Source organism: Elaeis guineensis, chromosome 8 (genome assembly GCF_000442705.2).
Source record: "Elaeis guineensis isolate ETL-2024a chromosome 8, EG11, whole genome shotgun sequence".
NCBI lineage: Eukaryota > Viridiplantae > Streptophyta > Magnoliopsida > Arecales > Arecaceae > Elaeis > Elaeis guineensis.
The window spans coordinates 7,539,709-7,567,344 of NC_026000.2; the positions used below are offsets into that span (position 1 = coordinate 7,539,709).

Sequence of the window (27,636 nt, forward strand, 5' to 3'; positions counted from 1 at the left end):
TGTGGCTGAAGTAATCATTTCATTCTACCATCTTTACCAACACAATTATTCATCACCATTTTCAGTACAATATCAACACTCAAGATTGCAAAGGCTATGTGTTAATAAGCACCTGGAAAAGAGGGAAACAAAAGAATCAAGTCGGGCAGAAAACTATATGATACAGTAACTGGATCTACAGTCCAACAAGGCAGCACGATCTAAATTAACAGTGTGTGTCTATATATGTATATATATCAATCATGATGTATGATTGGTCACTTTGGCTAGCTTAGACGGGACTACCTTTTCCTTTAAGATCCTCAGAGCTTCACCAATGCCATCCTTGAAATCATAAAAACATAGTAATCCAAATGAGATATTCCGTCCAAACATTTGCAGTTAAAAAAGGGCAACAGAAAAGAAAAATGAAGCCAAGTTCTTTTTTATCGAATCTTGGTATCGCAAAATTGGCCTGCATACCTCTGAAGCAATTGTCTCAGCAATCTCTGATGCCCGTGCTTTGATCTCAGGACATAATGCCAGTTTTATGGCCCTGGACAGGGCAGCTGCAGCTTGATTGATGTCTGCAGCATCATCTCTTTCTGGAACTAGATGTTGCTTTTGTAATGGTTCTGGTGCTACTCCTATCCAGCAGAGTCTCTCTGCCCAGTAAAACTGGTCCAATAGGAAGGGGCATACAATCTGCATGCACAAAACAGATAGAACAACCATGACATAGGTATGAAGCTGCGTCACATGTACATATTGGTTAGAAGCACTAGAATGTGTTTCATTAACCATGTAGTTTTCGAGGGAATAGACATAATAATCAAACATGCAGTTCACTTTTACATAATACCAACAAGCATTGCCAGATAAAAGTACGATCTGAAATACAATTGTTATCAAGCTTGTATTTCATAATTTTACATTTAAGATCCATGAAACAAAAGCATGTAAACCCCTGATGGGCTGGGGAAAAATATGCCAAACACGACATTACCCTCAGCTGTACACAGAGCAGCCAGCCAGTGAAAGGCCTAGCAACAAGAAAACAAAATTAACTTGGGTTGCAACAAAGTCCACACAGGGTCGCGCATTTAGGCCCTACCACATTATCAAACCACATGAGTATGGACCTTCACCGCATTAATACATTCATATACTCTAAATCTTACATCATAACATAAATTTTGATAATAGTGCTGCATACACCTAATACGACCACTACTTAGCACCTCAAATGAGTGTAAAACAAATGTTAGTACTTTTGAAGCACCTCACAAAATATCAACAGAGAACCTCTAATAGAGGGTAATTGGCTGCCCGATAAAGACCCAGATGATCGCATGGTTGACATTGTATATCATTGCATGTTAAGATGATCATTGATATTTCTAAAAGCTTGAAGCACCAAGTGAAACCAAACTAGCCTTAGACATTGCATTAGTTTGGAGGTATACAATTCACTAAGCCAGTTCCAGCAGTGGCTGTCAGCCTATACAGTGCCAGCACCTGACTAAACACGGCACAGCTGCATACCATACCACTGTGTGCCAAGCACTGACATGGCACAACGAAGCATCACATACCAATACCATGCTGGCACAGCATTGTGCATGCAACACTTAGAAGTTAGAACCTTATATCTAATCTATCCTACGGTATAGATTATATGAAGCTCAAGTTGCATATATGCTAATACAACAACCTGCATGTATTGCCTGAATCACAGTTGATAGTCAATTTGGATCTGATATACCAGCATCACTAAATTTCATACACAAAAATTCCCACTAAATATGGATGAGGGGTTGGGTTGGGTTGGGGGGGGGGGGGGGGGGGGGGGGGGAGGTTGTTGGTGAGCGAGGGGATAGTGGGATAATTCATGCACTTAAATATGACCTGAGGGATTCCGGCTCGTAGTGCTGCAGCAGTGGATCCACTGTTGGCAAAATAAGGCAAGCATTAGAGGGAAGCACATTACTCCTGAAAAACTAATTACATTGAGATAACTGTGTTTGACATCCCTCACCTGCCTCCATGATGCACTATAGCTGCACATTTTGGAAAAAGCCAGCTGTATGGGATGGTACTGATCACATCAAGCAACAAAACAGCTATAAATCTAATATGGCAACAAGATAGGCCACAGAGAACATCTTACATGGGTACATTAGTAAGTGCTTACCCAGAAAAGCAGTAGAGCTGGTCATTGAAAAGTAGAATGCCATCTTCATTGCAGGTAAATTTCTGTAACTCAGTTGATTTTGATGATACACCACAAATCAACTGAATGGCAGCATGTAATGGCTCATAACCAGCCGAGAAAAGGATGAAACTATAATTTGTGCTCTCCAAAACTAGTTTGAGTACCATAAGAAATGCATGAGGATTTTTAATAAAGCCCATGCTGCACAAGACAAATTCCATCTTAGTGGCTTCAAGAGAAGAAAAGAAAACTTCAAAAAAATTATTTCTTATTGCATGTTAAAGAAAAAAATGGGTTATCAAAAAACAAATACATAATGATTGAATGCATTGTTTGCAAGTCCAAACCAATGCCGAGCAGTATTCTTGACAGAATTCTTTTTTTTTCATTCAAAATTAACGATGGTAGGTCAAAATAGGACAAAATTATATGTGACCATTTTATTCTCCGCTACAACTTAGTATTTCATAGCAATAAGCCCTTATTAGGAGATTGCATGGGTATTCTGTCAAGGAAGCAAATTAGTTCAACACCAGTGCCACGTATTAAAAAAGAAATGTAGGATAGAGGGGGAAGCACAAATGAGGTCTGATGCCCCCATGCAAGGTCATAAATCCCGTGCGACTATCTCGATTTTTTCATGAAACGGGATGCACCGCTGTCCCACTCCGTCACAATCTTGAGACAGAGGATGTCCCAAGACATCCCGATCAGGATGCTGGGACGCTAGTGGGACGGCCTTATCCTAACACACAGGATGGTACCTCGCCCCAATATCCCATTCCCACGAGATGTCCCGCAGAGACCTGAATCCTTGCCTCCATGTATCACACCATTCCTCATTTGTGTTGGGAACAAGTGTGATAGACAGGTGGTGTGGGATCTCATCCACCATCTTTTTGTTATATAATTGCCAGGTATGGCAATTCAAACCCCTTCCCACAGTTAAATCCAATTAACCATGGAAGGAGATCAATGGATGGAAGACATCATTCCAAAATATAAACTCCAAGAAACTAAATTCCAATATGTGACACGACTCATTTCGTTTGAGGTTTTTTTCTTCGTTTGTTTTTTTATGAAGGGGGGAGATCAGGTATAACGTGCAAAATAATGCAAAATCAAGGATAGGCAGTTAGAAAGACCCAACAAAGACAGCCTTAAGAGATTCCAAAAATAGCATCAGCCAGCTGCATCATGATTATTAGACCACTAGCCTAATTCTAATCCGAATGTGTCATTTCAAAAAGGAAGAAAAAGGATCACAAATCCCCTTCATATTTTTCTTTAAATCATATCCTCTAATACACGTTATTGGACAAAATAAACAACGAAATCAGTATTATAAAATAAAATATAATCCAATAAAGTAGGGTGATTATGGATCTTAAAATAACCATTTAACTTTTTCTTTTTTGAACTCCAAAATGTACCAGAATTTTCATCAATTTAGGGCACATTTGGATAATCCTGTGCAATCCAACAGGATTCACAAGAATACAGGCTAGTCAGACCCATATTCATGGTATTCAAAGGAATTTTTTCAGAGTGGACCCGCCTGAATCGCTTAGGGAGGAAAAAATAACTTCACCTGGTCGTTTTTTCCTCCTACAGGAATGTATTGGAAGAAGTCCAGTTGACATGAGCTGGGCCGGGCCTCATATTTTATAATACTAGACATAATCCATGCACATAGTTTAGAAGATATGCCAGATGAGCCAGGCCCGATTCCTGCAGGATTTTCAGCCCAAGCCTGCAGGAATGTCCAAACAGGCCCTTAGAAATTTTCCCTTCCTAGATTCATCACAAATTTTTGCTGCATACTTATCTAAGCATCTTGGATAATTCACTGACATGATAGATGTTGGAGGATCTGCTTTCAAAATGCTAAGTTATCCAGCCTATAAAACTAATACAAGTTGAAAAAGTTGGAGCATTAAAAAGATGTAAAATCTGATTCTCAATGGAAAAAAAGAAATATGCAAGATCTTATTTGTGGATTTGAATCTCTAATCAACAAAATTTGGCTTTAGTTCCGGTTCTAAGCTTCATGGATTCTAACCCAAGTCTGTATCTGAACGCATCTTATTAGGTTCTGATTTGGATCCACATAGGGTCAAACTCCAATCCATTGGCACTTTCACTGATCGCATCAGATCTCTTGGTAAAGCACAATCTTAAACAATATAAGGAATGATACAAAAAGAATGGTCAAAATATAACATTCAATGTCCACATTATAAAAACAATATCAGCATAACATAACAAAATTCCAACTGAAAATATCCAACAGTAAGTAGTGGTAATAAAATTACCTTCCAATAGAACTAAGCCCTACAAATATTGGTGAACATGAACTTGAGCTCTTTGTGAGGAAATGCTGTAGATCAGCATGATCTGTGCACAGGTTGTCCTTTTGAACCAGACACGTATAAGGATTTGGGGACAATATCTCCCTGCATTTGGTACATGAAAATTGCCACTCCATAGGTAGAAACCAAAAACCACAAACGTGAGCATTTGATGGCCAGTAATCTGCCAACCGACTATTGTTACTCAAATTGATCCAAAATATCTTAATTATTGATTGCTCAAATATCACAAAAATCAATGCAATGGAATAATAAAAGATGACAGCAAAATATCACACAAGAAAAAGCAGAAGGGGGCACAAAGACACCAGAACCATAACTAACAAACCAATTACCATTATTTGAGGCCGAATTTGTGACTTCTTGTTCCCCCAAGGACATAAATGAAATAGATGTACTCACTCAAGAGAAGGACAACATAAATAGCTGCAATCTTTATACCATGAAAACATTCATGATCGCTTTGTATCCTAGTTGTAAGAATTTGACAAACTATGCTCCTGGTTGTATGCAATACCATTCTACAAATGCTGCTAAAAAACCATGTGTGCAAAGCAACACTAACACCTTAAAGTATAACAACATTGCCAAATATCATACCAGTAAATTGTTTATAAAAATTTGTTAGATAAGAAATCAGAAGCAACAAAGACCAACCGCAACCTCAACTTTCTGGAAGACAACCTTTCATGTGACTTTGAACACCCTTCATTACCAGGATGCAACTATCAGCAAATTGTTATTTGGGATGCCTACTGGAAGGCATATGTTGAAAAAATATGCACATGCCCTGGCCAAGCAAATTTGCACCATTCCAATGCATTCTTGGAATTGTGGTACACTGCCTTCTTCTCACTTTACCACCAAAGTCCATGTTTCCTAATTTCTGCCACACATCAGATTTATTACATCTTAAACTAACAAACCAAATCAAAAACCAAACTAAAAGAAATAAATCTCGCAAAAGGCAAAAACCATTCTCTCCAATGCTGCGGTTAGTATGTCTGCAACCCGTTTCATTTTGGTGCAGGGCGAAAGATTGGCAGGGAGGTGTAACGAGAGTTGAGTAGGGTCATTCTCTTTTACTGGAGAAAAGGGGTTGGATGGATGGATGAAACAAACCAGTCAAAATAAAAAAGACTGGAGGATGATGATCTTTAAGATACAAGGGGAGTGGAGGCATATGGAGAGAGAAGCACTGGATTCCCAATTTCATTTCCAGACAAGTTGCCTGACTATATCAGAGCGAGAATTTGACTAGACCTCTAAAAAGAAACAAGGGTTAATTGCTGAAACAACATTGGCCACATGAATTGAAATTAACAAGAAAATAACAATGATACAGCAACTATCGAAATTATGGAGTTCTCTGAAAATAAGAGACTTAAAGAATGTACCAACAGCTCATAAGATAAAGGCACACGGATGTTCCTGAATTCTCATAACCATCAAGAAAATAGGACCTACTCATACAAGAGTTTTATCTTTTTTTTGAAGTAACATACAAGAGTTTTATCATTCTCTTGAATTAGATCACATTTATTCTATCATATACTGCCAACTCACTCAAAGTTCCTGTTCGTGAGGCATATCCAACCATCTACATTTTCCGTCGCCGCATATGCCTGTCCCTGCCCCATCACATTTTCGCATTTACCTGCCCCACATCTCCGGTTTTAAAGGCACATGCAGAGGGTAGCTCAGTTGGTTAGAGCATGTGGCTGTTAATAAGGTTCAAGATTCAATTCACTGCTCTAGATTTTTCATTTATTCAGATGGATCTTGATCCTCTTTTTTTCTAAAAAAAAAAAGAATAAAATACTGACTGAACATGTCATACTCTAGTTAACAGTAACTTTGAGCTGACCAAAGTTAATTTTGTAATATTAGATGTCCTCAAAGATGGCACATTCATGTCAAAAGATAAGAAATAAACAAAGTTTTAACTTTCAATGGACACTCACAATAATAACTGAAAATCTTTCTTCCAACTAGTGCTGGCTATCTTTTATCATTTACACATGGCTAACATCATTTCTTCAAAGAATCATATCCTTTATAGATATATGGTTCCACATACCCGATCTTTCAATTTATTCAACCAAGGATCTGCTCTATCCATATAGATAATGATTTAAAGCTACAACTGATATATTTGGTTCTACATCAACCTTAACTTACAACATGTTTGTGAATGGAACCTCGTGTCTGAGATTTTATTCATGAAATACTTATGCCCTATTCAAGATTTTCTGAAGTTTCACTCACACATGATGATGTTGTATAGAATGTTTAAACCAGCATAGCTCCATCCTTACCTTCTGATGTTATAAGTTTGAAAGCTTGTTGTTCGTATATGATAAGAAATGCTGAAGTCCAACAAACTTTTGACTTCATATTTCTCTAAACATTTAAAGAGAATACTTCAATATAGGGGGATAGATCAAGACAAAAAGAAACAAGCAGCGTCAGACTAATTTGTCCAGTAAAGAAGCCACTGAAGCAAATTGGTCTTTAAAGGCCGAGAATTAATCAGGAAAAAAATCCATATACAATAAAGAATCAAAGAACTGGCTGATCATTTTAATTAACAGTACTAGTATAATCAAGTCCAGCTTCCTATATGTTAATTTTTGAAAGAGCAAAACATATCAAGAGTGATTAAATATTGTAGAAGATGAGGTTAATTGTCACAGACTCACAATAAGTTGCATTCTGGTAGTCCAGCAAAGAAGCAATTTACACCTATTCACTCTGATTTCAAATCCATGTGTAGTGGTCCAAATATATCAAGACAGGCATATGTGGTCCAAATCCATATGCATACTCTCCACAGGTCCCAGCATATAGAACATTACTAGAAACAAGCTTGTCATTATTAAATTGATTTGACCATTTGTTTAAGCAGCTAAGACAAAAGGATATAAAAGGAGCTGCACCAATTTCATTTTTAAACCCATAAGCCAATACGGACATATAACAGAGACCAAATTTGACAAAATAGGAAAGAAATTAAGTTATGAATAGAAAAGAACATCAGAAAATAATGTCTAACAAACTGGTGTCAGTATGGCAATGTACCATTCCAACCTGTTCGTGCCAGCACAGAACTAAGTTGTACCATGTGTCCATATGGGTGGTACCAAGGGGCCTATGAGTGTCAGTACCTTAACAATACAGTATAGAATGACTTGTATGCCCTGGTACTTTTCATGAAAGAAGAAATAAAAAATAAAAAGGCCAGAGAGCAAAAACTTAAATAACAAAATAATCATCAATCAGTAGCAATAGAAAAACAGAGTATAAACCAGTTCGGGTCAAGCAATAGCCAGAATAAATATCTTTTACAGTAACAGAATTAACAAAAAATAAATAAATTATTAGCCCAATTAAAATAGCATGATTTTGATCAAGAGTCAGCTGTCCCTTTGTTATAAGGATAAACCAAATGAAACAAGAATCAACCATCTACACATTGGTCTTGTTGAACTGCATATGGCTATGAAAGTGTCCTATTTCTAAAACATCTTGGGAAACAGCAAGAAATTCAATTCAACTATTAGTGGAATTCTGGTTAATACCGGCAAAATGATTTCATGGCATGATTGCAAAATGCCTCTAACATCATTATCAAACTGTGACGAGTATGTTCTTTATAATAGAATATTATTTTGTACAAATGCTTCTTAGGCATTTCGAAAACTTTAAAAAAAAATAAAATAAAATAAAATAAAGTTCTGCTTCCTGCTTCTGCACATATACTTGATTCAGGCAGCTATTGGGTGCTAACAAAACCTATTTGAGGAAAACAATTTTTTTTTTTTTTTTGTGCAAAATATCAATCGTGAGCTGTTTTTTAAGGGGGTGTTTGGACACAGATGATCTTATCACCTGATAAGATCATTTTTTGGTGGCGAATTGAAATTATATTTCTCTTCAATAGTGATTTTAATGGACCCCAATTACATTTTCTAGCAGGAAGTTAGCGGGGTGGGAAAACCACCAATCATAAGTAATCCCTACTTTTTAGGGATAATATATACAAATCACCTCCCAGGTGGATCATACTATTCCTTAAAAATAGGGATTAACAGCCTCCACTGGCAGCCCAATGGCAGGTTTCTTCGAAGTTTCCTTTCATTGTTTCGCTTCCACCCTTCTAACCTCCTGCAAATGGTAAGTTAATTACCACTCATGGATGCAAAACATCCAACCAGACCCTTAATCAATATGATATTCATATTCTTACAACATTAGAAAGCAAGTGAAACATCCAAACTTCCTTTTGAGAAGCAAACCTGATGCCATTGTTGATCAAAATAAAGATGACCTGACAACAGACAAATTGTCTCCAAATTCTTTCATTAGTCTTTCATCATCTATCTTGCACGATCAATCTTTTAAGTTAACAATATAACCCACTCTTTTTATATTTGTCTTACACGGACCTAAATAAACTCTTCATAAATACTCTGCAGTCTGCGCACACAGTATCCCACCCAACTGCAGTCAAAAACAAGTTAGGAGTTAGCTCCTAGGATCAATCCTTTAAAAAATCAAAACAAGATTGATTGTTTGGGACCAACCAATTACCAATAAGCTCACTCCAACCTTTTGTAAAACAACCTCTAGCTCATTTCACTGCCAACTCAAAACATATCTCATAGGCTAAGACTTGTAAACAACGATATAGCTGGAGGAATTGGCATATAGTAGTCATACAATATATTTAGCTAATATATCCAAAGACCTTCCAAGCATCATGTGTCCATGTCTTATTTTCTTACTATCAAATAATCAAAGACCAATCACCTAAGATCAGTAAAAGAATAAAAAAGGAATACCTGGCCACTCCACGATTTCTTTACTGAATCCATACCTGTTTATCGTAAGATAAATACTTAAAATTTCAGTGACTATGAATGTAAAAGAAGATATTAGTCTGAAGTACGAGATTCAATAAAGAAACAACATTGCTAAGAGCGCCTTTTATTAAATCTTCATAGATGTTTTCAACAGTACGTGAGGATAAACTAATTGTCAGAAAACAAGATGCCAGGAGGTTTTACAAAGAAAGACGAATCTTTTATCTCCCATGAATAAAATGTACCATTTAAATTCACAAAAAAGGAGACCAATATTAAGTGACATGCACCCATGAACTCACATGCATGTCAGACCCAAACAGCAGATTACAGTGTTGCAGCAGTTACTTGTTCCTAGACTTTATATCCACCCCCTAGTCTATCTAATCACTTAAAACCAAAGAATGCCGTACCGGGCCGAACCGCCCAGTACTGGGCGTACCAAATCGGACCAGCAGCCAGCCGATCCAGTTCAGCCATTTTTTCTGAAACAATACCTGAACCACACCGAACCGGGCAGTCCGACACGGTTCGGAGCCATACCACCCAAAACCGAACAGTATGGCTCGGTTCGATACGGTTCAGCATTGAACCGAACTGTACCGACAATAACATGTGGGGGTGGGGGGTGTGGGGGGGTGTGGTGGGATCTGGGCTATCATTTAGTGGCAGCACAGATTCTTTCTCTGAGAGAAACCCGAGAGCTCTCTCAGAGAACTCCCAAGCGCTCTCACCTCTCAAGCATTCCATGACACGAGCCGAAAAAATTCCATCAAGTTGCAGCACTTCTTCAAGAAGATGCTGATTTTCGATCGGGAGTAATGTAATGTATTATTTTTTTAATAAATATTTTATTTTTTATATTTTTGTGGCTAAAAAAATAAGAACGAAGAAGTAAGAAAATAAGAGAAATTTATGTCAAAATTTTGTGATATGGATAACGAGCTTCTTGCTACTCTTCGTAATGTAATATATAAGATGGTGTCCGATCCAAAAATCGCATCCTTATGTCTGCAAGAGGTATACTAGTTTAAAATAAATGTGATTATTCAACTGAATTCGATCTGTACTCAACGATATATTTATAAATTTAATAAATATATTTTTTACAGACGAAACAGTTTAGAGAGGGATCAGACAGCTTTGGAGTCCCATCAGCTGTCATAAACACAAAGCAGATGAATCCAGATAAATTATATATCAATAATGAGCAGCATAAATTGACATCATATGCCTAATAATATCATGAAATTTGATATGTAATTTTGCTTTTACAGCTGAATGATAGATTCATTTTGGAATGTCCGCAAACCATTTGAGAGGTGTGGCTGTCTCTATTCTTTCTCAAACGATCTCTGCTAGTGGCTGTGAGCACAATTGATCGACTTTTGTCCTTATCCACAGCAAACAGAGAAATCATCTGACATAAAAGTACTTTAATGATCTTGTATATGTTCACTATAATCTAAGATTGAGACTAAAATACATTCAGGAGGAAGTACAATTAAAATACACTAATCCGATACTAGATGATTATGCTGACGAAGACGACGATCCGATCATCGAATAGCTTGCAGATCAGCAACAGGAGCTAGAGCTTGATGAGCCGGAGTCCCCTCTATGACCAGCCAGTGCAGTAGCTAGGAAGATCAGGATGGATCCAAAACAATGGGCAGAAAGAAATATTCCACATAAGGTTCCAGCTGATCAACCACAGCCTAAGGAGACACAGAGGATTCATTCATCACATGACTCGATGTCCAATACATCCTCGCAGAGGTTTGAGCGAGAAATATTTAGACAATATCAACGGTCAACAACAAGACATCCATCCTCTCAATCACAAGAAACTCAATCACAGAGAGGCACAAAGAGAAAAAAAGAAAAGGTAGTTGCACGTGCATCACTTTCGAGAATACAAGAACTATCTGACTCAGATTCGGAGATCAGAGAGAGTGATGATGGTACTAGTAGTAATAGTCATGGATCTGATGATTAGGAAAGAACTAGAGGACAGGAGACCACTGCTTATGAGACAGCCGCAGGATGATATTCGATTCATCGATGAGTTTCAGTTTACACAGGCTACATAAAATAGGAACCATGGTAGACGAGTCGGTAGAGACCATAGGGAGCTACTTTCATATAGACGATGGACTCTTAGAAATCGTCCAGCATACGATATAGCTGCAGACGATCTTGCATGTGAAGTAAGATTCATGGATGTATCTGGATCATCCTCACATTATGGATCCTATTACCCGTAGTCACCTTATGATTTATATAGATATGATGCATCTGAGGCATCGTCTTCTAGTGGTTACTACCCTATGCAGCCTGGAGCATCTTACGGATCAGATTTTGCTACCGACATATTTGGATGGACTCCTCCACAACCATACCATCATCTCGAAGATACTTCTCAGAGTCAGAATTTGAGTGAGAGATCTGAGATGTCTTACAATCCAAAAAGGATGCCTTATGGGATAATATTCAGGAGTGCAGTGCTTCTTGGTTAGAAGGATGGACTGATGTTCTTCCAGACTATGCCAATGATCCAAATATCTACGAGTGTCACAGACACTTGACGAGATATTAAATGCAGAGCAGATCTCGAGGTTAGTATATCATTTTTTGTGCTTTGTACTTTAAAAATTTAGATACATTTTAATGCACATTTATATATATTTTTTTAAATTTTAAGATGATAGAGTTATAATATAATATAAATAAATATATATTTAAAATTTTGGATCAAGATTCTCTGTACCGCTACTGAATTCAAAAATTGAATCCAAATATGTCAATAATATGCAATATAATATAATTTTGAGGTTATAATTATGAATTAATAACTTAAAAATTCAAAAAACATAAACAAAAAAAAAAATTGTACCAGTACCAAATCGGTACATCAAAACGTACCGTTTGTCGATACGGTATGGTACCGGTACCGTACCAACCTGATGCTGGTACGGATACCAGTACAGCGGACCTTGCTTAAAATTATTGAATATTAAGGAATCTTGATCCTTTAATTTTATTATAGAGAAATAAAGAGCAGGCTTGTCACTTGGTTGGATTCTAAACATAACCTGATTCTGCATTAAAACTCTGACCCAACTCAATAAACCAACATGGCCATGTTTAGGTTGACCCAAATTTGATATTTTATACAATAAGCATCATATAATACTTGTGTGTATATCTCCCATAGTCCTGCTCTCCTGAAACCCTTCTCTCCCAATCTGCAATTTTCTTTTCTCCACCTCTAAATACATGTATATCTGCAATGGTCCTGCTATCTGGATAACCTTCTCTCCAATCAAAACCCCTATTGTCCACCTCTAGTCACTCTACATCTGTCATTGGCTTTCACTTGATCTCATCTACTGCCAAGAGCCTCCAACATAGTGCCCCCCTCCCCCCCAACTCTCTCACACACACACAGGCTCCTAATCCTCATCCACCCCATCTACTTCTTTCCTCCCACTGTCCACACCACCCCTCCTTAACTCCAATCACCACAACTTCTCCCCATCTGACCACATGACTCGACAGATCGGGTCCCTATACCCAGCTTTTGCGGCCATTCCCAAACTGACCCTAACTCTACCTATTTATCTAGTTAGGTTTGCAGAATGGTTTAGTAAAGCCTTAAGTTTATCAGGTCAAATCCAGATTGTAATTTATAATGATTGGTAGGTTCAACTCAACCCCTGCTCATCTTAAGCCTGCCCTGTTTACAAAGCCCAACATAAGAATCGATGATAACAGATGCTGTATACGCATATTCCAATTTGAACCCTCCTTTTTGATGGTTGTTATATACGATCCCGCTGAATGAAAATGATACAAGCATTTTTTTTGTTCCTTTCCCTCAACTTCAATAAACTATTTTATAGAAGGAAATTCATTGGAGCTATCATATCCCATGTAGTTTTCCCAGTCTTAATATCTCTTGATTTTCATCACTAACAAAACAGCTGATTTCAAGAAATGATGGCTCAGTCCATTGGATAAGGAGACTAAGTAGTAAGAAAAAGCACCATTATTGCATGTTGATCTCCATATAAACTAGTAAATTTTGGATCTTGTCCTTATCATTTACTTTATTCATTATTCATAAGAGTAAATCCCTGACAAATGTGCCATCTAAAAACTATGTTTCCATTAATGATGCAGCAATCAGCTTTCTTTCTTTAATTTGGAAAATATCCTTCACTTTGTCTAGAGGTATTTTCTTTACATTACCAGGTAGAAAGAATCATCATGGCAATCATGCCTAACTCACATGAGAACCAAAGTAGGTACAGAACAACACAAATATAGTAGTATAGAAAATTATTTTCACTGATGGGTCCATAAGAAGTATTTGACTGCGGAAGGAAATTATAGCACCTATTAATGATCCTATTCTTAAATAATAATATTTCCTTGGACTGTTGTGCTGCTCTAAAGGTAACAACTCTTCCATCCAGCCATTGCAAATTAGAATTTAAAAAATAAATAAATAAAAGTGTCACCCAATTGGTTCACTATTTCCCTTTCTATATTCTTTCATCTAGGTTTAAATACTTTCTCCTTTTTTTCCTTCTACCTGGCAAATTAAGAAGGACAGGAAGTTTGGAACTCATTGGAAAACAATACAATGGCCTGGAAAGTTAATGCGTGATTTCAACATCTCTCAACTTTCATAAACCTGAAATTCACCTTGAGCAGAATGGAGTCCCTCCATAATGACAATAAGAATACTAACACTACTAGATACGTAAGAAAATTTCCAACAAAACACTTCCTTGAGCAAGCTAAAAAAAACTGACGACCCAAGATAATGAACAGGAAATACACAGAATGAATAATGTGGCAGGAAAAGCTGATAGATTTACTCCTTTCCCAACAGTGAATTATGTATGATGAATTTCTCAAATAATCTGGACCATAACTGAGTTACCAAATGCAAGTTTAATCTTTGAAATGGTGGGAAGAATATTGATTATAATGAACCCCTTTTAATTGATAACTTTAGATAATTGTTACAACTTAGGTTATAATATCTTAATTAAAGGAAATTAACATCTCAAATCAGTTCATTAATTTCAGAGTATAAAAAGTCAAGTTACCAAATATATCTTCTTTAATCAGAATGTAGTCGTCAGAGAATGTTTCCTTAAAGTTGAAAAAGTATGTGAATCTTACAGCAATAATGGTGATGGTAACCGAGAATGCCACATAGGGAGATTTGTTACTGGATCCTGCAATTGTTACAAAAGCAATCATCACAAGAGCAACTTAAACTTTTTCAAAACCAACCAGACATGCATCCCTCTAACCAATGAAAAATTATGTATAAGAACAAATATTCAGCAGACAAACATGTCACTACATGGTTACACCCACTGTGAAAGGAAGAGGACTAAGATTCAAACAATCACTTCTCCACGACCCCCAATCTTCTGTGAAGAGTGGCCACATCCAGTGGATGACATCCTTCCAGCAAACCTATCAATATATGAAGGTGAGAATTCACTTTCATGCAAACAACTGGCACTCTCAATAATTTAATACAACAAATTGATTGAGTTTTTCGCATGGTTGACAAGATATAGAGAAGTATAACAACAGAAAAAAGAAAACAAATTTTAGTTGATTAATCTAAGAATTATTTAATGGTTTTGTGGAAGATAATTGTATTTACTATATTAAAGCACAGCAGCACACCAGGGTTTAGGCCTATAGGCAACCACAACTGAGTTCCAAGTTCAAACAAAGCCATTCTAGGGTAGAGAAGCCTTTTCATATATTGACCAATATTCGCTACAATACATATTCCATTCTATGGTTGTGTTCATGCCATTAATGAGTAACTTCCTATCTTAGAGTGCATCAGATTTCTCAACCATAAGTCATTCATCTCCTGGAGATAATATCTTCTCTATTATATAATGCAAACCCTATGGAGTGCTTCTCCGCCTCTCAACTTCAATATGACTATGCACCCAACCCCCTGAATGATTCCATGATTGTTTTTGCATTCTTCTTTACATCTTAAATGTACCATTTTCGGAGGAGTCCACCACATATTGTAGTTTGATACAATAGAAATTTCAGAAATGACAAGATCAAAAACCCACCTAAAAAAAAGATATAATATATGCAGATGGAGTATGGTGAAAAAAAAAATTGACCTTTGCACAAGCCTATAAGATAGTTGGAACATAGAAGGATGAAAGCATATGATCACAATCAAAACGAGGTGGCTCAAGGATTGAATACCAGTACCAAGGGTGGTATCGATTTTTCCAAGGAATACTAAGGCACTGGCCCTTAACATGACTCTTGGATAAGTGGTGCATACTGGTAGCTTATCGATACGCAAATTTGAGGAGCATTTTTGTTTTCTTTTCGATTTTTCAATTTTTTTGGGTTTTTGATATATTTAAGTCGATCTTGTTTTGTTTTTTGTGATTTGAAGTATGCATATGATTACCTATTGTATTGATCTCATTGGCATTTGTTGTCTCGTAGCACAATCAACTGTTGCAGTGAATTGCCACTAGCACAAGGAATAAATCTTGTTCCATAGTCCCTATGTCAAAACTTATAACTATTTAAATAAATGGATGCAAAATCTAAATGATTCAGAGCCAAGAATTTCAAGATCCTTATTTCCATCCCATGAGTGAGTGGGCCGATGAATAATTTTTGGTCAAAAGCTCTATAGATTTTCCATTAGAAATGGCATTATTTTCATTGGATTTCCATATTTATACAGTTGAATAATTTTAGCATTTTTCCTTTCATTATTGAGTCAGATAATTCTATTTCTAGTATGATTTTGTACTGGATTTAATTCTTGATCATTTTGTCTTTCATAGTTCAATATGGGTTAGCCAACATGTCCCTTCACCCTTCTATAAAAAATTGTTGTCGCGATTACAACAGGCTTGGTATCGGCTCGTATCGGTCTAAACCACTTGGGACGACTGCTTTGTCCCATGCTCATGATTTGAAAACAAAATGTTGCCATCGTACCAGTCCGATAGTCAATAGGTCCCGATTTTGCTCGTTTTGGTGACCCGACACCCATCTTAGTGATCTTTGCACTGGAAAGGCACAATAACAAGGTACCATCCTGTTTTGATAATATTAAAATCCTTGAGTTGGCTGATATTTGATACCATTGGGAGAAGAAGCAACAATAACAAAGAAGGCCACAAAAGCATCATCTAACCCTCAGGAATGGTTGGGAGCAAGGCTCACCATCTTAGTACTGGATCTTGTACCTATACCATCCTATTATAGTATCAGTACACGGTTCAATATGGTATGAGACAGCATATCAAGTATTGATATCGTACAATATACTGTACAAATACGGTCCGGTATGGGATGGTATGGCAAACCATGGTTGGGAGTGTATGCACAAAGCTTTCATGACTAGACTTTAGTTAAATAATGATCAAATGGAAAGTCAGTGACCTAAATAAAACTGCTGGAAAATACATATTTATTAACTATTGCTACCCATCATCTAGTTAACCAGATTTTAGCAATAATCAAAAAATTCTCATTTAAAAAACGGCTTACTAGCACTTGTGGCATGGTGATATATTCCAATAATGAGGATCACTTACAAAAAATTCTCGAGCTATGATTTACGTTATGACATCATATAGAGCAATTGCTAAAGCAAATTTCTCAAGGCATAAAAGTCATATATGCACATGTTACAGTAATTCACATCCAACCAACAAAAAAACACATAACAAGATTACAGCATACAAGCTTTGATATAAATCAAAAGAAAGGATGACAAAAACAAGAACTGAACTTATAACATCTGTAACATCCAAACTGGAATACAAAACTATAAATAATTACATCTAATTAAAAGAACAGAAATGGCATACCATGTTTGCTGGAGGTTCTTGAAAATACTTGTATAAAAGAGGAAGTTTGTGCTTGAATTGGCATTCAAATGATGAAGGTGCACTATAGATGATATGAAAGATGTTAAAACAAAAAGGCAAACATAAATGCAAAACACGACATGTAACAATCCTTTCAGAATAACAAAAAGTTAACATGGTTTTCTCAAACAAGCAATCCTTTCAGAACTAACAAAAAAATGCAGACTTAAAGAGGGGAAGATGTTTCCATTAGGGCAAGATGCAAAACGAATAAAATGGAAGACTCAACTTAAGAATAAGACTCCGAAACTACAACACTTTTGCATAGAACCCACATAAATTACACTATAAAAATAGTCAGCACCAAACTTTGTCTATTATAAGCATGGACATAAATGCGATATATGGATATGACACAACAAAGGATCACAGACACAATGATAGGGCATGTATTGGAAAAAAGGGATAGGAAATCCCATGGAGACTTGGAATTAAATATTTCTATACATAACTTTATTTTCATATATTACAAATTATAAGTTTTGCTCAGTTTAGTAAGAGCTCTGAAACTTCTGTCATAGTTGTAATTTGTGATAAATACTAATCACAGGAGAATTCCAATTTATTCATTCAGAAAGAGGCTATCATTGACACAACATCAAAACAAGTATAAAATATAAAGAACTAAAGATGAATGAAATTACAGGTAAAATTCATACATAAATCATAACTGGAAGTATCTAGGATATACCTGGGAAGTATCTGAATAATATCTAATTATCTATGTCACATCTTTTACCAATTGAAACTAAAACCAATGCTTATAGGAAGTATGCAACATGTATCAGCCATATCTGATAGGTACCCACTACTGTCACTCATAAGGATGTATTCATGCTTTATATGTTCATGACTATGCTGCAATACAATTTCAAAGTTATAATCCACAATGCTGACATGTTCCAAATCACCTCTAAAAGGAAACGGAGTCTGCTAGATGGACATACCAGTAGAAATCAAGCTGCAAGAGTAAGCGAGGGACAGTTCTGTAAAGGTTTTGGAGAAAGTTGACAGGAACGAAACATATGTATGATGACTAGGATTCAAATAAACAAGATAGAAGGTCAAAAGAGACTAAAATAAAAATATAAGTGAAAAATTAAAAAGAGGCCCTAAGAGCATCTGCAAGGGATGTCAAAGCCCATATAATAATGCACCTTTAATTTAGTTTAAATTAAAGATGAAACAGGGAAAACCAAACCAGACCACATTAGAGTATGAGTGAAGCCAGTAGGTAGCATCAATGATGTTCTATAAGTACACTTGGAAGACTACAAGAAGATAATGGGTGGACACAATTCTTATGATAGTCTAGAGATGATTGGTTAAAAACATTATGTGCACTGTTCAGTAGTTGAAATGATAAATAGTACAGTTCAGCCAGAATGATATCAATTCATTAATTAGAGAACATGCATGTGAAACTAACAATATGACAAGACGAAACTTATAATCCATCCAATAAGCACACATTTCTGCAATATAACAAGAACAAGCCAGCACCTTCTAATAAGTAACAAAATGCAACAAAGATTCACGCTCATAAAGGAAGTTCACAAGAACATCTGCCTCTAGTTATATAGCATAAAACAAAATTTAATTAAGCTCATGCTATGCAAAAGAAGCCAAACAAAGGATAGCATGTACAAAATGCACCTCTAAAGACTGCAAGAATGGGTGATAACTTGTACATGCTATAGTGCACTATAATATCTAAATGAAGAAAAATAAAGTGTATACCACACATTAGCGTACACCAAAAAGCTACAAAACAAAGCAGGAATCTTTTCGGCATCAAAAAACCACATAATTTAAATCGTGAAACAAACATGATATATTGTAAAGTACTAGGAGTCTAGGACAAACTAGAAATCCAATTTTAGATTTAATGTAATGTCCTTTCAGCCCCAATCAAATTTTGAAACATTAAGAAGTTAAGGCTTCACTGAAACATCAGATCAAGTTACAAATAAGACCTAATGTTTGGAAAGAAATAGAGGCATATGCCTTGGATAACACTGTTCAAGACATGTTTAGTAAAAACCTCTGTTCAAGATGCAAACCAAATTAAAAGAATCAAAAACCTTAGATATCATTCGCCTTTGTCAGAGTTGCTGCTGCTTACCCCATATAACAACCCTGATAAAAACAAAAAAAAAAAAAGCAAAACAGAGAAAAAAGTACTTCTCCTCCTTAACCTCCAGCTCACGGTCATAGCAACATAACAAAGACTTTGAGTGAGGTTAACAAAAAATGCCTAGGGCATCATCTCTTCAGTAAGTAAAAAGTTCCCTATCTTGATGAAGTCTTGAATGGATTGAAAAGCACATCAAGTGAGATAACTTATGCATTAAAGTATTTAACATGGATCATTACAACTTGATCTGCTCTTTAAAACCCTTAAAGCCTGATGATTATTGTTACATCTCAGCTGCATCAGTGGCTCAACCAAATCAATCAGGTTCAATGACCCAATAATCAAATCTAATAAGCTGACTCCACAATCAGACCAAACTCAGTTTGGCTTGAACCAACTTGTTAATGACCAGAAAGGAAAGTATATTAGATAGATTATGTTTATAAAGTTTTCATACTTTTTATTTAAGGGCACTGTTAGATTGATGCAACAGTTAAATCTTATATGGCTCCAAAAGATTAGGGAAAACAGTATATTTAACCTGGTTGGATTCAGATTTTCTTTTCACTGATCTATCAGGCTATCAAACAAGACTGACACAAAGTTTTAATTTCTGGTTGGACTTGGATCAGCCACAATCCTATCTGAACCTAACCGATTGACAAGTCTAATGATGAGAAAAAGGGGCCAAGGTGCCCAAGTAAGAAATTCAGGAAAAAAAAAATAGGTATCAATTTTTTTTAAAAAAAGGCACCTCTTCCACTGTTAGCTGCAACCATTCATCAATAGCCTGAAGTCAACTTTGGATGTAACTCATTTTAATTATGGTCAAGGTTATGATATCAACTTGATTTGTCATCAAAATTCTGTCTACTTGGGGCAAATCATGTTGATAGACATCCAGTTCTTGGATTAGGTCAACCATTATCAATTTTATCATCTAGCAAAGAGAGAGACATAAAATTACAATTGGAATTAGCTTTCCACTCATAATATATATGGCCGCTTTGGTTAGTCCCACAAACCTCCTACAATGTCCATCTGCCAGAGTTGAAAGAAATGAAAGACTGTGAACAAATTTAAAAATTAGTCATTTCATATGTTTGTCACCCAAGATTACTTTGATCTTTTGATATCAAAAAGTGAAGCCTTTGTTGTCCCATGTCACAGTGGTACTACTACTTTTCATCACCAAAATACTGAAACACATGAAATATATCACAACAACAATAATTATATGAAAAGATACTATAAGCAAAACCAGTACTGTTTTTAATGAGTTACATGGCCAACAGGGCTGGTAACAAGCTGGGTGGCTAAAGTTAGTCCATCTGTAGCCTAAGATTAATTCAAATTGTCCACAGTATGCTCAAAACAGACATAACCTCAATAAAAAATTCAAATCATGCCCAAGACTAAGCCATGCTAATTCCCTCGTTCCTAAGACCATGGCCAAGCACTCAACTTGAGTGCTTTACCATCTTAAAGGAGGGGAAGATCAATAAGCACACTACAGGCATGAGGTAGAATTACGCATCAAGCAGCGCCCTAGGCTAATTAGGGCTGCAGCAAACACTAGGGGCAGAAGTCGCAAAAGAAATAGGCCTAGGGCTGCAATTGAACAAGCATTGAGGCCGTTAAGGTCATTACATGGTAAGAGAAGATGTGGCAACTGGAAATATCCAGGCAATGTGGAGGCCGTGGAGAGAAGAGGAGGAGGAAAGGAAACAAGAGGTGGAGATCCACAATGGAAAGGGCATGGGTTAGGTAAGGGTTAGGGATTTTAATTTAAGAAAACACAACGAGACATTATATTATACTCTATCATCTCATCTCATTTCATGTAACCCAAGCTTCATTCCAGACCTGGTTGGGGTCAAGGGAAGACTTGCATGGTGAAAATGCATCTCAAGCTAGAAAGATTCAAGCCTAGTCCCAACCCCTGGATGACTTTAATCAGAACGGCAAGCCGCAGACAAACACTAATCCAGTCCTAGTAGTTAAAAGTTAACCTTGGTAGCAAATCTAGCCAAAATTGAATTTTTAAAAAACAATATCAAATATTTCTTTTCCCAACACCAGCAATTCCCACACCTTCCCAGTGCACTCCACATTAAGGCAGACTTTTTTCTATTAGTAGAACCATACAATAAATATGGCATGATAAAGTGATTTCTTCTCACATCAATGTCATGCCAACCACTTTGCCAGACACTAGTTCTCGTTAGGTAAGCAAAACAGATTCCTAAAGTATTCCTTCCTATATTAATTGAATTATAGAGTTGAAAGGAGAAACATTAAAAACCTAAAACATGCCTGAATAATCATAGAAGATACTACACGGTGGAAGATTGCAGCAGAATATACAAGTGTACCATAAAGCATGCAGCATTTGTTTCATGCGAAGCACATACGAAGCATTTCCAGGAACAAGCAAAAGACTTTATACCTATAAGGAACAACATAAGGAGCAACAATAACACATTGAACTTGAAAAAGCTCTGCAAGATTCCAGCCCTCCTGGAACGAACATCAAGTTAAATGAAATCATTAACAAGCTGCACAGTAATGGTTATTAGTAAACAGAAGCAATATAGACATCTCAACTCAGATCAGCATGTCAAGTCAAGATATAATAAGATAGAATAAAAAAGGCAAAAGGTGCACATTTTATTCTTTTAATCAATACCAACGAAAAGAAATTGATCACTATAAAATCACCCTCGATGCTCGGACAATCTCCAAAAACTCTTTCAATTGCAGATAAGCATTCTTTCCTGTGTTCTTGTTGAATCATCTTTTTGTGTAGAGAAAAGAACACTTGGTCAGAATCTGACAAAAAAGAAGCACCGTCAAAACCACCCAGGTAGAGTGCTATCAACAAGTTTCTTCCTATAGCTGCCATTAAAATTGACTGTATCCAATTATAAATTTTATCCAAAGATGACAGTCAGGTTCTTCCTTGGGATCTAACCTGAGATATTCCCATCCTGATGAACAGCAAGCACAGGGGGAGTGGAAACTGGCACATAGGTGATATTTTTTGCTTCCAAGTGCATACCTAAACTCTGCAATTTAACAGAAATTCAAACACAGGAGATGGACATTCAACAAGATCACAGTTGGGGCTGTGAGAGTAAAGTCATCAAGCACAAACCTGATGAGCCAAATGAGTGATAAACAGCACGTGGTACCATTGTTGGTCACAAGCAAAAGCTGTAGCAATGGCCTACAAGAAAAAACAATATGCTGCTTAAAATGTGATCCAATGCTTGAAAATAGGTCATCTGGACAGAATTTTGTTGCCAAATACAAGTCATTGGAAATGAACATTCAGAATGTCCTGCAAAATTACTACAATGACTGTGGACTAGAAGCCTATGCATTCCACTTTCTGACTATAAATCTGCAATGAGCCAACACAGATTTTACATTTGTATGAATGGAAAAGAAACCTGTTAGGCTGGTCATGATCCGAGAAACTATAATTGAAATGGAATCCCTAAATAGCTTAGAAAAATTCATATATAAAAACTAAAAACTAGAAAAAAATTCCAGTATAACACCTTGGAAAAACTGGAACCATAAAAACTAGAAAGCCAGAAATGATGTTTTTATTCCAGATCATTCATATATAGAGGTAAAATCCACTGGAGCACAAAAATATAATGCATAGATATTCCAAGGGCAAGTCAGAATACAATGTAGAAGGTCTAAATCTACAAATGCTGACCCTTGATTCCAGCATCTAAGCCAACCTTCCTGATAGTGGTAGAGCAAAATGATTTACAAGATGAGACAAGGTTTATATGCAGATAGGATAGCGGGACATCCCACTATCCTGAGTGTTAGGATGAGTCAAAAAATGGACCAAGACACATGTCCCCTTCCATAGAGAAAGCTGGATGACCCCATCGCACGATATTTAAATCCTTGAGATGAGGTCCATGTCAAATGTCAAGTTATCAGAGTATGTTACATGACTATTTTGAGAAGAAGTACCTACATCTACCTTTTTGAGAGAATGATAGCTTGTCTATTTGTATTCCTTCTCTCCCTTCAAAAATTAAAATATGTTAAGAGCACTAAACTACAATGCAGCTATGAACTATTTTCAATTGGTACTATAATTGGATGGAACTTCGCAAACATTGCTTCTGAAAGTAGAATTAACAAATAAGTCAGCATGTTCCAATTTCAGTAATTTAAGATGTGGTACAAAGTATAAACCAATGTTCATTGAACCATCCCGAACCGATCAATTTGAGGCATGCCAAACTGTATTGGCAACTGACCAGCATGGTTCCAGCATCAAAAATGGCACACTAGTGAGGAGGGAGAGGAAAAGAGAGAGATGCGGGGAGGGAAGGAAAGGCATGAGAGGCCCGTCGAGGCCTCTACAACTCCACCCTCTATAGAGTGAAAAATAGAGGGAGACAAAGAGATAGAGAGAGGGAGGGAGGGAGTGAGAGGAACGGAAGGAAAGGGAGTGAGCGGGGAGGCTAGCGATGGCTGTCGGAGAGCCACACAGGCTTCCAGTGGGCGAGATCTTCCTCCCCACCCTTCATTGGATTGAAATAGGGGCGACCACCCATGTTTTGATCACGATCTATTTTATTTTTTTCACGATCCATAGTGAAGTTGGCAACCCTATTGCGACTTCACTTGAAGCCCGCAATAGGGTTGCCAATTTTACTGTGGGTCGTGATAAAAAAAATAGAATCATATCCAAACAAGAGCGATTGCCCTTATTTCAACTTGATAGAGGGCAAAGAGGAAAATCCCGCTCTTTGGGGGCCTTTGTGGCCCTCCAACGGACACCGCCGGCCTCCCCACCCACTCCCCCTCCTTCTGTTCCTCTCCTTCCCTTTCTCTCTCTATCTCTCTCCAGTTCTCTCTTTCCCCTACTTACTTTCTCATGTCGGTTCGGATCAGTTACGTAATGGTACGGAGGTGTACCAAATCATACCACTGGCCAACTGGCATGAGAAACGTGTTATAAACCTCCTTCCAGTCAGAGTCAAAGATTTGTTAAAACAATACAAAGCAAAGTTTGTCATCTCAACACCAAACCTTAGACCAATACCATCCTACTAGCATATCGGTACATCATTCGGTATGGTATAACTTGGTGTACCGAGTGTCGGTACGATATGGTACAACATACTAGTTCGGTGTCCGTATGGCAAAGTATGCACATTATAGCCTAATTTATAGTACCAACTGGTATGACAGACCTTGATGCAACGATTGCTTTTATAAGTAGAAGTATTGTTGTGTATCATATTTATTTGTCTATGCCAGCTTGTATTGTCAAACAAGATAGTACTATCTATTAAATTAATTTTTTTTCTTATATAACTGGTAATTTTCTGATTACTAGTCTCGACAAGCCATAGACATGTATAAACTTTTGTGGGGCAAAAAACAATTAGCTTCTGTACTTACCAGTTGAAAAAAATCACTAAAAAATGAGGATTTCTTTTCAGTAGCTAAAATTACTATCATTACTTTCTAGTACACCACAAAGATGAGCAATGTACTTAATGATACTTTTCAAACACGAATACTGCAGATGGCAAAAAGGAAGGATCAGCCTTCAAATTAAAGCGTAATGTTGGGTTATGCATGATGTCATTTTGATGAAATAGTGAGTGGGATTTTCTTTTTTTTTTTTTTTTTGGTTAGAATAACTAGCTGGGTTTCAGTTTTACTTATTACTTCATAGACATGCTAGGTAAACTAAAAATAATCATTTGTGGCAGCCAAAGCCACAAACAAAGAGAGAAAGAAGCCAATTAGTTGAAGTGTCCATTGTCTTCACTCTTCAGGATGCACAGACTTCCCCATTGAAATGGATTTCAATGATGGTTATGATGGTAATTTGTATTTAAGTGCAGAACAGCTTCTACATGCTGGAAGCTCATTTTGAAATTGCTTCAAGACCTAATGCCATTGTTTAAATAGCTGTTCTGAAAACAAGTTTCGACAACTCATACAAATTCACAAATACTGAGCATTTTCCATTTTAATAATGTCCAATGCATCAATGCAAAGGTCTTGACAAATAAAGAGTTATGCAACAGCACATGGCACATGATAGATGAAAATGAAATCAATAAAGCACAAAGTATTGCATTCTTTCCTTAGGCAAGAGTAAGAGTCCTCCATTTTTTCATAATCATGATTATACCACAGAAGTTCATCCTCTAGTATCTGTTTGTCAGATGGCCTTCACTGATTATATCATGCCTATTAAAAATATGGAACTGCAGGTTATTAAGCCATATTAGAAATGAAATGAATGCACATAGAGTTCTTGCCTGCATCCAAAAGTTCTATCCAAAACCCAAACAACAATAATCCTGGTCCCCTGAGACAATCTAGTAATTTATTTCCAATAGCACAGCCAATAAATGAGGTTTAATACTCTTAACAGAAAGAAAAAGCAAAAAGAAAAACCATATTCTTGACAACAGAACTGGAATGCAAACTAAATGATCATTACCACCACTAATAAATCCTAGGCTAACCAAGATCGAGAAACAGAAAGCCCCAGAAGAATCTGAGAGTCTATCTGAACCCCAATATAAAGGAGAAGAAAAAGAAAAGTCAATATTTTCAACAAACTGGAGTTCGAACTATAAGACCATTAACACCACAAGCAATCCCATGATCTTATCAAGATTGTGAAACAAAGAACCTGAATACTCTGCCAGAAACCCTGGCAAAAAACGCTGATCTTTTCAACCCAGATATTTTCAACCAACAGTTTTAAAACTTAGCAATAAGTGCTAAAACATAGACACCACACGAGAATCCAAGAACTCTGTCCTATGTTTAAAAAAATGAAAAGTAAAAAGCATCTAATCTTTTCACACAAACCAGAACTAAAACAGTAAAGATCATCCAATAGAGAGAGAAACTAATCTTTCTAGCAAAGTAGCATTCAAACTAGACGACATTGACACTGCTTGCAAACCCATGGTCCTGTCAAGCTTCTGAAACAGAGACTCCTCGCAAGAATCCGAGAACTCTGCCCGGAACCCAATCCTTTCAACAAACAAAGCACAATCGAAACAATAAAGACCACTCAGCAATGGATAGTGAGATAGAACCTAAACTTTCAACAAATTAAAATTCAAACCAGAAGACATTGACACCACTTGTAATCCCATGATACAATGAAGAACTCCACCCGGAACCTTAATAGAAAGAAAGAAAAGGAACAAAGAAAGTCCCTAATCTATTCAATAAACTAGAACTCAAACTATTGAGAGTCCATACTACGCAAGACCGGAGAAAAGAACCCCATCACCAGAATCTCGGAACCCTGTCCGAGAACCTAATAGGCGTTGCAATTCTGGGGTTCTTGATCGATTTCTAGGGTTCTTGATGAACTTCTAGGTTCTTGATCGATTTCTTGATCCAGTGATATCGTTACAAAGAAGAATGAAGGAGAGAGATGAAACGAAAAGGAGCTAAAGGTGTTCGAAAGAATCGAGATGGAGAAAGAGAGAGAATACCGCAATGGGAAAGACGTCGCCCTTGGTGCCGAAGGCCATGAAAACAGCTCGAGGCCTTCGACTCTCCTCCATCTCGTACTCGCCTTCGCTCTTTTTTTAAAAAAAAGGGGAAATTTCACCTTCGCTTTGAGCTCGCGAGGTGACAGGGAGGCTATATGTACACGATGGGCAAAGGCTCGGGGGTTCCGACGCAGCAAGTCAACTCGTTATTATGCGGACGTCCATCGACGGCCACGCCTACCTTACCCAGTTACCCGTGCATCCCGGGGACTAGGGGAGTGGGGAGGCACCATGGGCTAACGAGCGAGATCGCATGAAAATATTTATGCGTGCATCTCCAGTTGAGTCGACTAGGCCTGGTCCCATTGAATTCCGCTATGACTCGATTTCGCAAGTTGAGAGCGACTAAAACAAATTGAACCCGGTCGAAAGTTCAAAGGGTGCATGCTGATTTCCAGAACATTTTTTTGTCGGGTTCGACATTATCTATCTTGAATTTTGCTCATCCTTATACATAATACATACACATATACACACATATATATATATATAGATATAGGTTTAATGAT

General features: G+C 36.9%; 1 protein-coding gene across 2 annotated transcripts; it reads right to left on the minus strand.

Moving 5' to 3' along the window:
* LOC105050468 (sterol 3-beta-glucosyltransferase UGT80B1) lies at positions 1–27,256 on the minus strand. Of its 2 annotated transcripts, XM_010930499.4 has the most exons (16): positions 27,068–27,256; positions 22,699–22,770; positions 22,516–22,609; positions 22,231–22,373; positions 21,991–22,061; positions 17,345–17,426; positions 14,832–14,933; positions 14,631–14,686; positions 9,411–9,445; positions 4,510–4,729; positions 2,174–2,395; positions 2,018–2,077; positions 1,888–1,927; positions 463–684; positions 286–324; positions 1–112 (listed from the first exon to the last, which is right to left on the minus strand). In XM_010930499.4, the coding sequence occupies exons 1-16, from the start codon at positions 27,137–27,139 to the stop codon at positions 95–97; spliced, it is 1,548 nt and encodes a 515-aa protein (XP_010928801.1). In that variant the 5' UTR covers positions 27,140–27,256; the 3' UTR covers positions 1–94. The 2 variants fall into 2 exon arrangements, with proteins under 2 accessions (XP_010928801.1, XP_010928800.1); XM_010930498.4 differs by having other exon boundaries at positions 1–324.
* Positions 27,257–27,636: the final 380 nt, after the last annotated feature.